The 12,589-nt window shown below is 36.2% G+C and overlaps 1 protein-coding gene across 1 annotated transcript; it reads left to right on the top strand.

Moving 5' to 3' along the window:
• Positions 1-6,181: 6,181 nt before the first annotated feature.
• LOC110746605 (uncharacterized) lies at positions 6,182-11,359 on the top strand. The gene is made up of 5 exons (XM_088251430.1): positions 6,182-7,078; positions 7,708-7,779; positions 7,905-8,264; positions 8,771-10,681; positions 10,802-11,359. Exons 1-5 carry the CDS (start codon positions 6,520-6,522, stop codon positions 11,221-11,223), a joined length of 3,324 nt encoding a protein of 1,107 aa, XP_088107556.1. The 5' UTR covers positions 6,182-6,519; the 3' UTR covers positions 11,224-11,359.
• Positions 11,360-12,589: the final 1,230 nt, after the last annotated feature.

Here is a 12,589-nt window from a genome sequence, read left to right as displayed (position 1 = left end):
GTATCCATTTTCTTCTTTCAGTATATTTTCATCATTTTCTTGTATTTTATTTTCATTTCCTTTAAAGTATTGGTATGTTCTTCTGTTCCTTTCGAACCTAAATACAATCTTTCTAGGAATTTCTCTATAATCTCTTTCTAATTTGTTTTAATCTATAATATTACTTACTTCTTATACTTTCTCTAATGTCTTCTCAGCAGCCAAACAAATATTAACTTTTGGTTGCTCTACAATCTGTATATCCATGAGATTTATGATTATAGATGAGGATGAAATGCTAACTGTTTTTCGAAAGAGGCTCTCTACCAATAACAGTTGAGGAAAAAAAACGAAGAAGAAATCCAAGAGCAAGTTGTGTATGAGTGTTATCAACACATTAACATACATTACTCAAACTATTTTCAACACATCAAGATACAGACATCATACCCATATCGATACTAGTCAGACTATTATCAACAAATTAAGACTACTCAGACTATTATGAACACATCAAGATACAAACATCATACCCATATCCTTCCAACTCAGACTATTACAAACGAAGACACAGACATCATACCCTACTCACACTATTATAAACACACCTAGAACCCCTAAAGAAATGGAATCCTCTGCTAAGAGAATATTTCAACCAATGGAATCGGTTTCTTAAGAATTCTCAATTACAATATATAAATTTAAATGAACATAATCATTTTTCTTTTCCTGTCAGAACACGAATATAATCCTAGGGTTCTAAAAAATTGATTTTGCTGCAGTTCACTTACCACGCCTGGGGAAGCTGATGATTCTTTGATATTAGAGGTCGATTAGGGAGCTGATGCCGGGACTGGAGCATTAATTTTGGACAAATCGTTCATGATTCTTGGATATCATAGGCAAACTCCGTTGTCCCTTCATGTGTTGATATCAGAGGCAACGATCATTAGGGAGAACTTGAGAAATGTTAAGAGATTTTGGGTGGTAGCTGGGTTGTAAGATTTTTGGGTTTCTCGATGAGCTTAAAAAATTAAGGCTTTTTATCACAAATGGTCGATGAGGTTTGCGAAATTATCATATTTCGTCCCTAATGTTTTTTTATGACACTAATGGTCCTTAAGGTTACCATCTACACATCAAATGGTCCCTGCCGTTAGCTTCTGTCAAAAATTTTGTTAAATTGCTAACGTGACATGTGTGTGGAGCCCACACATCCAATGATGTAAAGCCACGTGACTTTAAATAAAATAAATAAATATTTTAAATATTTTAAAACGTTGAATCCGAAAAAAAAAACAGGGGATGCGAGGAGGAAGGGAGAGGGAGAGGGAAAGGGAGAGAGAGAAAGAGAAGGAATGAAGAGGAGGGAGAGAGAGGCAAAAGGTGGGTCTGCCAGGAGGAAAAGGGCGCTGGCAGAGTGAGAGTTATTTTAGCAGGGAAGAAGGAGACTGTTTCCTTAAGTATCCAGCAGGCAACTGATGAAATAAAGAAATGATATTATTGGTGGTGGGTACGATTATGTGGGAGTAATAATAGGTAAGAGAATAAACTTGTTCTCTTGTGATACTCAAAAGACAGAAAATAATGGAAAGTTATTTTAGATAATGATGTTGTCCTGACTTGATTCAAAATGAAGAGAAAAGGGTGACTTTATATAATAGCCACTACCGACCTAGCACATTAAAAACACAACTAAAACCAAACATAGTTAATTCAACTAACTTCTACCACAATATTATTTTAACACACAACTACTAACAAACTGTCAACTATTTCAAAGTTACCAGCCGACTATTAATGAAGTCTAGATTACTTTAACAGCAGCGAGGTTTCGAACCGAGCTCCTAATAAGGGGTGTTCTTTTAGTTCCTGTCATCTGGGATGAAGTTAGGGCACCTCAAATAGAGAAGAAAGGCTTCGGTGCACCTTCAAAGGCAGCTGCGGCTCTTCCTTCCATTGGGGTAAGTTGCAGAGTCTCCCATCTATAGTTTGCTAGCAAGCATCATCCTTCTAGAACTAGGTGAATTTCCTAAACAAGCTTCAGATTTCAACAATTTACTTCATTCTTCACACAATCTAATGGCTCCATGGCAGGAAGATTTCGACAAACGAACTCAATCTATAACTGCAAAGTCAAAGTTAAAAGCTGAAATTCGGTTCGTGGCAGAGTGAGAGTGCAGGTTTTTTTTAAAAAAATTATTTTTTTATTTAAAGTTTTTAAATATTTTTATTTTATTTAAAGCCACGTGGCTTTATATCATTGGATGTGTGGGCTCCACACATGTGCCACGTCAGCAATTTAACAGAAAATTTGACGGAAGCTAACGGCAGGGACCACTTTGATGTGTAGATGGTAACCTTAAGGACCATTATAAAAAAATTATTTTTTTATTTAAAGTTTTTAAATATTTTTATTTTATTTAAAGCCACGTGGCTTTATATCATTGGATGTGTGGGCTCCACACATGTGCCACGTCAGCAATTTAACAGAAAATTTGACGGAAGCTAACGGCAGGGACCACTTTGATGTGTAGATGGTAACCTTAAGGACCATTAGTGTCACAAAAAAACATTAGGGACAAAAGGTGATAATTTCGCAAACCTCAGTGACCATTTGTAATAAAAAGTCAAAAATTAATTGAAGAAAGGAAGGAAGAAGCAAGAGGCTTCATTGGAAAAGGCGCACTCAGACTTGTGAGCTAAGAGGGAAGTGCAGCCTACCGATTTACATAGTGAGATTAACTTTTGCTTGTTGTACAGAATCACCAAAAGAGAGGATAAGTATGATGGAAGTTGTAGCCACACTCAACTAAATCAAGATGACGTTTATGAAGGATGTTGCTGCAGGAGGAGGTGTGTTGTTAAACCGTCCTCTTGCTCAGCACTTCAACTAATGGATCTTATGACTTAAATATAAGCTAAAGACATAGTGGGATTATTGGTGGTTGTGGTGGTGGCGGTGGCCACAATTTTTTCCTTGACTTAAATATTTAATGCTAAAGTTCAGCTAGGAATTGTTTTCATGTTTGTAAGGAGCTTCTTCAATAATAATTTCAAGTTAAAGGTTGATTAAGGACTTTTAATTTCACCCATCTATTAAATATGTGAGTGTGTTAGCTCGGCCTAAGACATCTGCAGCCAACAGATCAGATTAGAAATACAAGATTGATGAGAGAGACTTTGTCTAAAATGTGCCCAATGAGATGATCGGCAGCAAAAAATAGTCGGATGGAGATTTGGGATTCTCAAATATATTAATTTTCTTTTGATATATTTGTGAAATAAGCAAAAACAATACCCAAGGGAATATGACATTTTATTTTCTTTTTAGAGATTTCCGTGTAAATATTGTTGTATGAATTAATATTATGAGTGTTACATTTTATACTAAAAGTCATGAACGAGTACATAGGGTGGCTAGATTAGATTACATAAATCCATATATATTGAAATTGTTGTAGACTAATAATGCTAAGGCCACAAAGTTAAACAGGCAAGGATTGTGAAATTGTGGCAGACACTATATCAGATGGGATCTTTGATTTTCAAAATTTAGAGTTTTTTTGTAGTTCGATAATAATTTGAATGGCCTCATCCCATCGTCAATCTTCAATATCTCCACAATAGAGTAATGGAATTATATTTACAGCTAAACCCGCCAGAAATGTTTCCCAAACGAGCCCTAAGAGTAATAGAGCTATATTTGCACCTAAACCAACCTGAAATGTCTTCAGTTTGAATATAGGGGATGCACGCACGCATGCACTACTAAAGTTTCGCTTTGCAACCTCTTCCTTTATTACAAGCCAAGTCCTTGCTACATTTCTTCTCCATTCAAGTGCACTTTGCCCTGCTCCGCTTGGTCAACTGGTCAACCACCAATCCACATTCATTGACAAAAAAAAAAAGCTTCACTAACCCACCAACCCATACTCACAAACCATAATGACGAATGTGATTATGGGCACAATTAATGTGTACCAGTATCCTTAATGTCTCCACCACAATTAATTAAGCGTGAGTGGGAAGGGAAGTGCAATTCTGATATAAGCATACATTTGACCATGTGACTCTTAATTGTGAGTGAGTGAGTGAGTGGTATTAGGTAATCTTTTCAGACCTTAACAAATAAGAAAATGTGAATTATTTTAATGGGCTGTTTCAGCAACTAGTTATTCCTCTTTTCATTTTGTGAGGCTAAGAGCATCTTCAAGAGTAGTAGCAAATAAATTTTTTTAAATTGAAGTTTGTTGATCTATATGGTAATTTGAAAAGCCTTATTTACTACTTGAATAATTTTTGCTTTAACAGACTCTTCAATACAATTAATGTAATATCATAAAAAAAATATGAAAAATATCTATGTATTTATTATATGAAAAGAAAATATGCATGTTTTAAACATTTTCAATGTACGTTTTGTTTTTTCAAAGTAAAATTAAATATTTGAAGAGTCAAAGTTAACTTACCAGTCCTGAAGAGAGAAAAATAGGTTGCAGCTTTGATGACTAAGTTTGAAGAAGCTGTTTGTGAGAGTTTTTCTGATGTAACTCACCTATTTTAGAATTTCAAAATTATTAAAGAGGTTGTTGGAGATGCTTCTAAGGCCAAGTCCAGCGGGAGCACAAAACCGGGCAAAAGGCAGCCCAGTCAAGCCAAACAGGCCTCCAGCGCGCAGCCTCAAGCCCGGGCAAGTGGTGGGTTCCACCAACCTGGGCAAGCCCACGGGCAGATCTTGCCTGGGCTGCAGCCCGAAGGCGCTGACGCCAGCGCTGATGTCACGCTGACGTCAGTGAGCAAAAAAATTCAAAAAAAATTCAAAAAAATCCAAAAAAATTCAATTTTTTTATTATAAAAAATACCAACAAATTATGGATGTTTTCCCTATAAATACATAACAATTTTATTCACTTTCTAAATTGTTTATATTTTGTTGCATAATCTTTTTTTTTTTCTTGCCCTTGCCCTAGCCTTCATGGGTGGAACCAACTAAGGCAAGGCTGCCACTATTCACATGAATAGTGGCAGCCCTTGCCTTGCCTTGCCCTTGCCCTTGCCCTAGCCTGGGTGGACTTGCTCTAATGGTGTGGCAAACAGGATTGCAAACCTTGCTTTTGCTTTAACCGATTCGATCACATGGGTTGGGGTCCCTCCTCAGCACATTCATGACGTATTGGTTGAAGATATGACATGTTATAACTTGTTATGTTTTTTAATATATCTGATCGTTTCCTTCAACAACAAAAAAACAAATAAGAAACGAGAATTATTATAGTGGGCTATCATTTCATTGAAAACATTGAAAAGTGAAACAAAAATGGGACCGGCAATTGAGTATTTCATCATTTAACAAACTTTGAAGTTGGAAGGAATCATTTTGTGAAAACAGATGCGTGGAAAGGAAACTGATGCCCAATTGTCCATTCTTCCTTTCTTACAAGTCTAAGTCGTTGCAATGAATGGACAAGTTGCATTTGGCTACTCGCGCATTTCTTCCTCCATGGCAATCATGTGCCCCACTCTTTGGCAATGGCAACTTGTTCTGCCTTCATAAATTGCCTAATAAACTAGGACATACAAACTGAAGAAACGTGTTTCGCTCAAAGAAATATGACATTTTGTCCTTTCATCTCCATTACACAGGTCCTCAATTAATTTTTTTAGGGATCTGATTTTCATTTTAGAGATTTCAATGAAAACACTGTTGTATTAATTTACATTTGATACTAAAAGTCCTGAACGAGTACATAGGGTTAGATTAGATTACATCAATCCATACATAGTGAAATTGTTGTATACTAATAATGCAAGGGTTAGATGGATAAATAAATTCATAGCTTCTTACATACTTTGAATCGAGTTGGTATCAGAGGAAGCCAAGCAATATTCCATACCTATTGTGCACTGTGATATGAAGCCAAGCAATATATTACTTGATCATGACATGGTTGCTGCTGTCATATAAAAACGATAAAAATTGAAATTGTATAAATTCTACCAAGCGTTAGGCTAAAAGCTCAAATCATTGAGCTTTCTATATAATTGAGCCTGAATACTGAATATTTTGATTACCAAAAACAAAGAATAACTAAATATTTCTGAAAAAGACATGAAGAGGAAATAAAAACTCAAAAGCTAAAAGATAGTGGGAAATTTTTTAACACCGACAAATGGATTTAACAGACATGAAGAGGTCTAAGTCTAAGTCGTTGCAATGAAAACAAACAAACAAATGGATTTAACACCGAAAACATACATTCCATATGAAAGCTCTTGAAAGGCCCTGTTAGTTGCACCGAGCCAAAACCCCCACTTCCAAGTAAGTTGCTTTCGTTAAATCTATTTGTCCATTCTTCCTTTCCTACAAGTCTAAGTCGTTGCATTCGGCTACTTGCCCCACTCTTTGGCACCTTGTTCTGCCTTCATATATTGGCACTGCAACAAATTATTCGATGATTTCAAGTTCTAAATCGGAAAGGAAAAAACAAACGAAAAACAAAGTTGGAAGGAACTTCTCTGTTTTCGGTGCTCGTGGTCATGGAGAGAAGTTGTTTCCTCTTGTCAATCACCTTCTTGCTGGTGCTGCAGCTGCAGTACAGTTCTCTAGGCACAGTAGGTGCATCACAAACCAACATCACCACGGACCAGTCTGCTCTTCTTGCTCTGAAAGCCCATGTCACTAGTGACCCTCACAACATCTTGGTCAATTGGTCAACGACCACCTCCGTTTGCAATTGGGCTGGCGTTGTTTGTGGTGCTCGTCACCTCAGAGTAGCATCATTGAATCTCTCGTACATGGATCTCACAGGCACCATTCCACCATACTTAGGTAACCTCTCATTTCTTGTTGAGCTGGACTTAGGAAACAACAGTTTTCATGACACCCTGCCCCATGAATTGTCTTATTTGCGTCGCCTCAAGTTTATTAGCTTCAAATTCAACAATTTTATGGGATATATTCCATCGTGGTTTGGGTCCTTCCCCAAACTTGAAGGCTTTTATTTGTATGGTAATCAGTTTTCAGGTACCATACCTGCAACTATCTTCAACTTATCTACATTGCAAGACATAGATCTAAGCTATAACAAACTATCAGGTACTTATGTGTCAACAAGGTATCTAGACTCTATTGTTGATCTATCATTACGTTTCAACATCTTGTTATTAATCTATAAGCCTAATATGTTTTTTGTCTTTAGAAAATTATGCTAATTTTTTCTTACTCGCAGGTCATCCAATACTCAAAAACTCTCACTTGAATAGATTATGTATTTGGTTTTTAATTCTATAATGTTGTTGTTGTTGTTTTTGTTTTTATTTTTATTTTTTATATACTCAAAGTTTTTACAAAACTTACATTTATGAAACTAGTGAGTACATGTTGTAGGCTACAAATGATAAGACATAGATGATGGATTGTAAATAATCGGGAATATTTATGACCTTTTTCACATGGAGGCCCATTATAACATAATATTTTATAAATATAAAAAACACCTTTCAAATCTAATACTGTAGAAAAATTCCATATTGTACCTTCAAGTGAAAAAATTGTAACATACTAATAAACCAATTAGAAAGTGACCAAGTGACTAGTTGAGAGTTCTTTTTTTTTCCTCCAAAAATAGCCACCCTGACAACTTTTCTATAAATTATGTAATGTGGTGTTTTTCTAATTTCATTTATTTACATGTATTCTGAGTCTTTGTTTGGCATACTTAACAGGTGCGATACCCAAAGAAATAGGGAACTTAACAATGTTGAAGAAGATATACCTTGACTCCAACAATTTCAATGGTATATTGGTGCATTGCCTTGATGTGATACAGTTATATATGACTCGGCTTTTGTTGCAGTGCATTATACGTGCATAAAACATGAGTTTAACATATAAATGTGCATATATTTTAATGATTTTTCAGAAATTCCAAAAGAGATCGGCTTTTTACATCAGCTGGAGAGGTTGTATGTGCAATCTAATGTCCTAAAAGGCCCTGTTCCTGTGGTTGTTTTCAACATGTCTTCTTTGACTACGTTGACTCTATATGAAAACAGCTTGAGTGGTGGTCTTCCAGACAATATATGCCAACATCTTCCTAGTCTTCAACGCTTGAGTTTGGGTCGCAACCAGTTTGATGGTCCACTTCCATCCAAATTATGGCAATGCAGAGAGCTTCTTATACTATATTTGAGTCAAAACAATTTCAGTGGAAGCATACCAAAGAATATTGGGAACTTAACAATGATGAAGGAGATATCCCTTGGCTACAACAATTTGACGGGTAATTGATATTTCATTATGTTGATCAAATTATGATTTATCTTTTTTATTTTGGTTGCATAATTTATCGTTATTTAATTATTTCATATTTTAGTAAATGAGGGAGATAGTTAATCATGAATATAACAATTTTTTTTGTTCAAAATCGCTGGAAAATTCATTAGAATCGAATAGCAAGGTTTACAATCATGAATATAACATATTGACTTGCCTAATAAACGCTCTATCTAAGTCAATATGTTCAAATCTGAGGTTAACCAACAGAAGAAAAAAAGAAGTATAAGGACATGCAACCTCAAACGTGTTTTGTTTCGAAAGACAAATCTATTTAGGACTTTTATTTTATTTTTAGAGATTTCTGTTTAAAATTTGTTGTATTAATTAATATTATGATGTGACATTTTATACTAAAAGTCATGAAGGATTAGATAGGGTTAGATTAGGTTACATAAATCCATATATACTGAAATTGTTGTAGATAGGATTGTGACATTGTGGCACTGGCAGGCACTATTCCATGGTCCTCAATATTCAATATCTCCACCATCACACGGCTGTCGCTTTCTTTTAATCAGCTATCTGGTAGCCTCCCAGCAAACATGGGTCTTGGGCTTCCAAACCTACAAGAACTCTATCTTAATGCAGCTGGTCTCAGCGGAGTACTCCCGAACCTCTCCAATGCTTCTATGCTCACGCGGCTTGGGTTGGCGCGAAACTCATTTACAGGGTTTATTCCTAGCACGCTATGTGCCTTAACAAACCTTCAGTTGCTTTCGTTACAAACAAATAATTTGACGATTGATACTTCCACTCTCTCTTGTTTGGTTAATCTTGGATATTTGACAATGTTATCCTTGTCAGCTAATCCGTCAAATGCCAGACTTGATGATTCCTTTCGAAATGGCTCTACATCGTCGCTTCAATATATTTTTTTAGCCGATTGCAACATGAGGGGTAACATTCCCATTGGTATTGGCAACTTGAGCAGCTTGGTAATGTTATCCATGGGAGGCAATCAATTGAGTGGATCAATTCCAACTTCACTGGGAAGACTTCGGAATCTCCAAGGTTTGTATTTTGATGGTAACAAGTTGCGAGGATACATCCCATATCAACTATGTCAATTAGATAACCTAGCTTACTTATATTTGAGTAGTAATCAGCTCTCTGGTTCTGTACCTTCTTGCTTGGGAAATCTAACCGCATCTCTAAGAGAGCTATCATTGGCGTCCAATTCGTTGAGTTCCACAATACCATCTAACTTTTGGAGACTTGCCTATATCTTGATTGTAGACTTATCATCTAATTATCTAATTGGAAATCTCTCACAAGATATTGGAAATTTGAAAGTTGTGACAGGGGTAGATTTATCAAATAACAATTTATCTGGTATCCTACCAAGCACTATTGGGGGTCTTCGGGATTTGGTTAATATATCCTTGGCAAATAATAATTTGGAAGGCCCTATTCCAAGTTCATTTGACGGGTTGCTAAGCCTGCAATTCTTGGATTTGTCCAGAAACAATCTGTCTGGAGTGATTCCCAAGTCTTTAGAAGCTCTGTCACTTCTCAAGTATATGGATTTGTCTTTCAACAGGCTCCAAGGAGAAATTCCAACTAGTGGACCGTTCCAAAACTTCCCCGCTCAATCATTTGTCTCAAACAAAGCACTCTGTGGTGCAGCCCGACTTCAGGTTCCACCATGCAAAAATGGTACACTTGAACCAAATTGGAGGAAAGCTAAATATATCATCCCAGGGATCATATCAGTAATTCTCTTTGTGGCCTCTGTATCTATCTTTGTACTATGCAGGAAAAGGAAAGTGGAAGTTGCAGGAGAGGCTACCTCGTTGCCTCAACTTCTTTGGAGAAGAGTTTCACATCTAGAACTTCTAAGGGGCACAAATGGATTTAATGAAAACAACCTACTTGGAAGTGGGGGTTTTGGTTCAGTATATAAAGGGACACTTTCAGATGGAATAGATGTTGCAGTAAAGGTTTTCAGTTTACAGCTAGAAGGGGCTTTCAAGAGTTTTGATAGGGAATGTGAAATGCTAAGCAATATTCGTCATCGAAACCTTATCAAAATCATCAGCTGTTGCAGTGAAATTGATTTCAAAGCCTTGGTATTGAATTACATGTCAAATGGAAGCCTTGAGAAGTGGTTGTACTCCCAAAGCTCTTCTCTGAATATCTTACAGAGGTTGAACATAATGATAGATGCTGCATCTGCACTGGAATACCTACACCATGGTTATTCAATACCTATTGTGCATTGTGATATGAAGCCAAGCAATATACTATTGGATGATGATATGGTTGCACATGTTGCTGATTTTGGAATTGCAAAACTCTCGGGTGGAGGAGATTCTATTACCCAAACCATGACTCTAGCCACTGTTGGGTATATGGCTCCAGGTGATGTACTTGCTAATTTAATATCTTTCAATTCTATACGTGCTGTACTTAATTATGCATAATTTTCATTTAATATATATATTTATACACATGAGTATATAAGTATAATTTATAATGCAGAGTATGGATTGGAAGGAATGGTTTCAACAAGAGGGGATGTGTATAGTTTCGGAATTGTAGTGATGGAAACATTCACAAAAAGGAAGCCAACAGATGAGATGTTTGATGGGGAAATGAATATAAAGCAATGGATTGCAAACTCACTAGTATTACCGGATGCAAAGATAGATGAAGTTGTAGATGCCAATTTGCTTGGGATTGGGACAGAGCAGGAAGATGATGATCATGTGAGGAAGAGGGATTGCATATCAACCATTATGAGATTAGCTCTTACTTGCTGTGCAGAATCACCAGAAGAGAGGATAAGTATGAAAGAAGCTGTAGCCACACTCAACAAAATCAAGACAAAGTTTTTGAAGGTCGCCGCTACGAGAAGAGGTGTGCTGTTAAACCATCCTCTTGTTCAGCAACGCTTCAATTAATGGGTCCTATCCTATGACATGTATTTCATGCACTTTGATTTGATTCAATTTCAAGTCTTTAATTTAGACAATGTAGAGGAAGGCATGCCGTACGTTATATTTCAGCCTTTGACTGATTTTATGGTGGAGTGTGTAGACTTTAATATACTAGTCTTGGTAGTTGTATTATGGTATCAGTATGATAGGAGGGTTGTTCTGTTGTGTTGTGGCTGCAACCACGACCTCTTGGGAGCTCCACCGCTGTTTTTGCCATGCCAAGAGGCAAAAAACGGCTGATTACGGCAGCCAGGCCTCCCACCCTACGGTCTACCCCTCTTGGGAGCTATTAGCCTAAAATCTTGCACACGTGATAGATGGATATATATAGCCTAAGCCCAACAAAGCAAAATACTTAACTGAATTTGCGTAGACAAACCAATCCACCTACCCAACAAAGCCTAAGCTCCAAAAATGTCATTTTTCTTGTCAAAATGAAGATGTCATTAGGGCTTCAATACTTATTAAAATTTGAGAAATTTAATAAGAAAATGTGTACGAAAAAATGCAAGCTATGCAAAAGTGAAGCGCGTAACCAAAATATTATAATAATTGGAATTCTTGTTGAACCCAAAACTTAAATTTGAATAAAAACAAGAATTAAACACCCAAACTAAGAATTTCAAATGAAACCCACTCGTTGGATGGCAGGCTTCAACAATATGAATATAAGAATTCAATCAAACACCTGAAACAAGAATATAAAAATGAACCCATAGCAACTCTAAGCAGCACTAAACCTTTCATTTCGAAGCATTTACAAAACATATTTTGGTGACAAATACAATAAATTTCAATATCTACATCAGAATAGCCAGCAAGTAGAATACTAAAATATAAAAACAAGTTAATTAAATGTTGGTTCAAATTCAGATTCGTGATGATTTCCTGCATTTGACGAACTGGTCACAAAGAAATAGTGGACATTCTAGGCAATTGGCACCATGCATACCACATTTGTCAATGAGAACATATGATGATATATATATATATCCTCCAGGCAACTTCAATGGAATATCCAACTTTTACTACCTTGTCATATACTTCTTTACAAGCAAAAAGAATTAGTTCGAAAGCAAGCTGTATGATTCTACAAAAGGGAAGGAAATTGCATTGAAAAGGAAAAACTTCCAACTTTTAAGGCAATGAAATATGCTAAAAGAGTTGCATGCTTATGTTAAAAGTGGAACCCCAATGCCCTAGTGTTTTAATCAATTAAATTTTCTCTAAATCAAATCTTGCATAAATCTACCTCTCAATCATAATTGTTCTTTTTCATCTCTGTTATTTTCTTTACACTGCTCTCTGTGGATACGACACTCGGACTTCC

This window comes from Prunus avium, chromosome 4 (genome assembly GCF_965620075.1).
Source record: "Prunus avium chromosome 4, drPruAviu1.hap1.1, whole genome shotgun sequence".
NCBI classification, from domain to species: domain Eukaryota; kingdom Viridiplantae; phylum Streptophyta; class Magnoliopsida; order Rosales; family Rosaceae; genus Prunus; species Prunus avium.
Note: the sequence above shows the minus strand (reverse complement) of the source record. Positions and strands in the feature narration are given on the sequence as shown.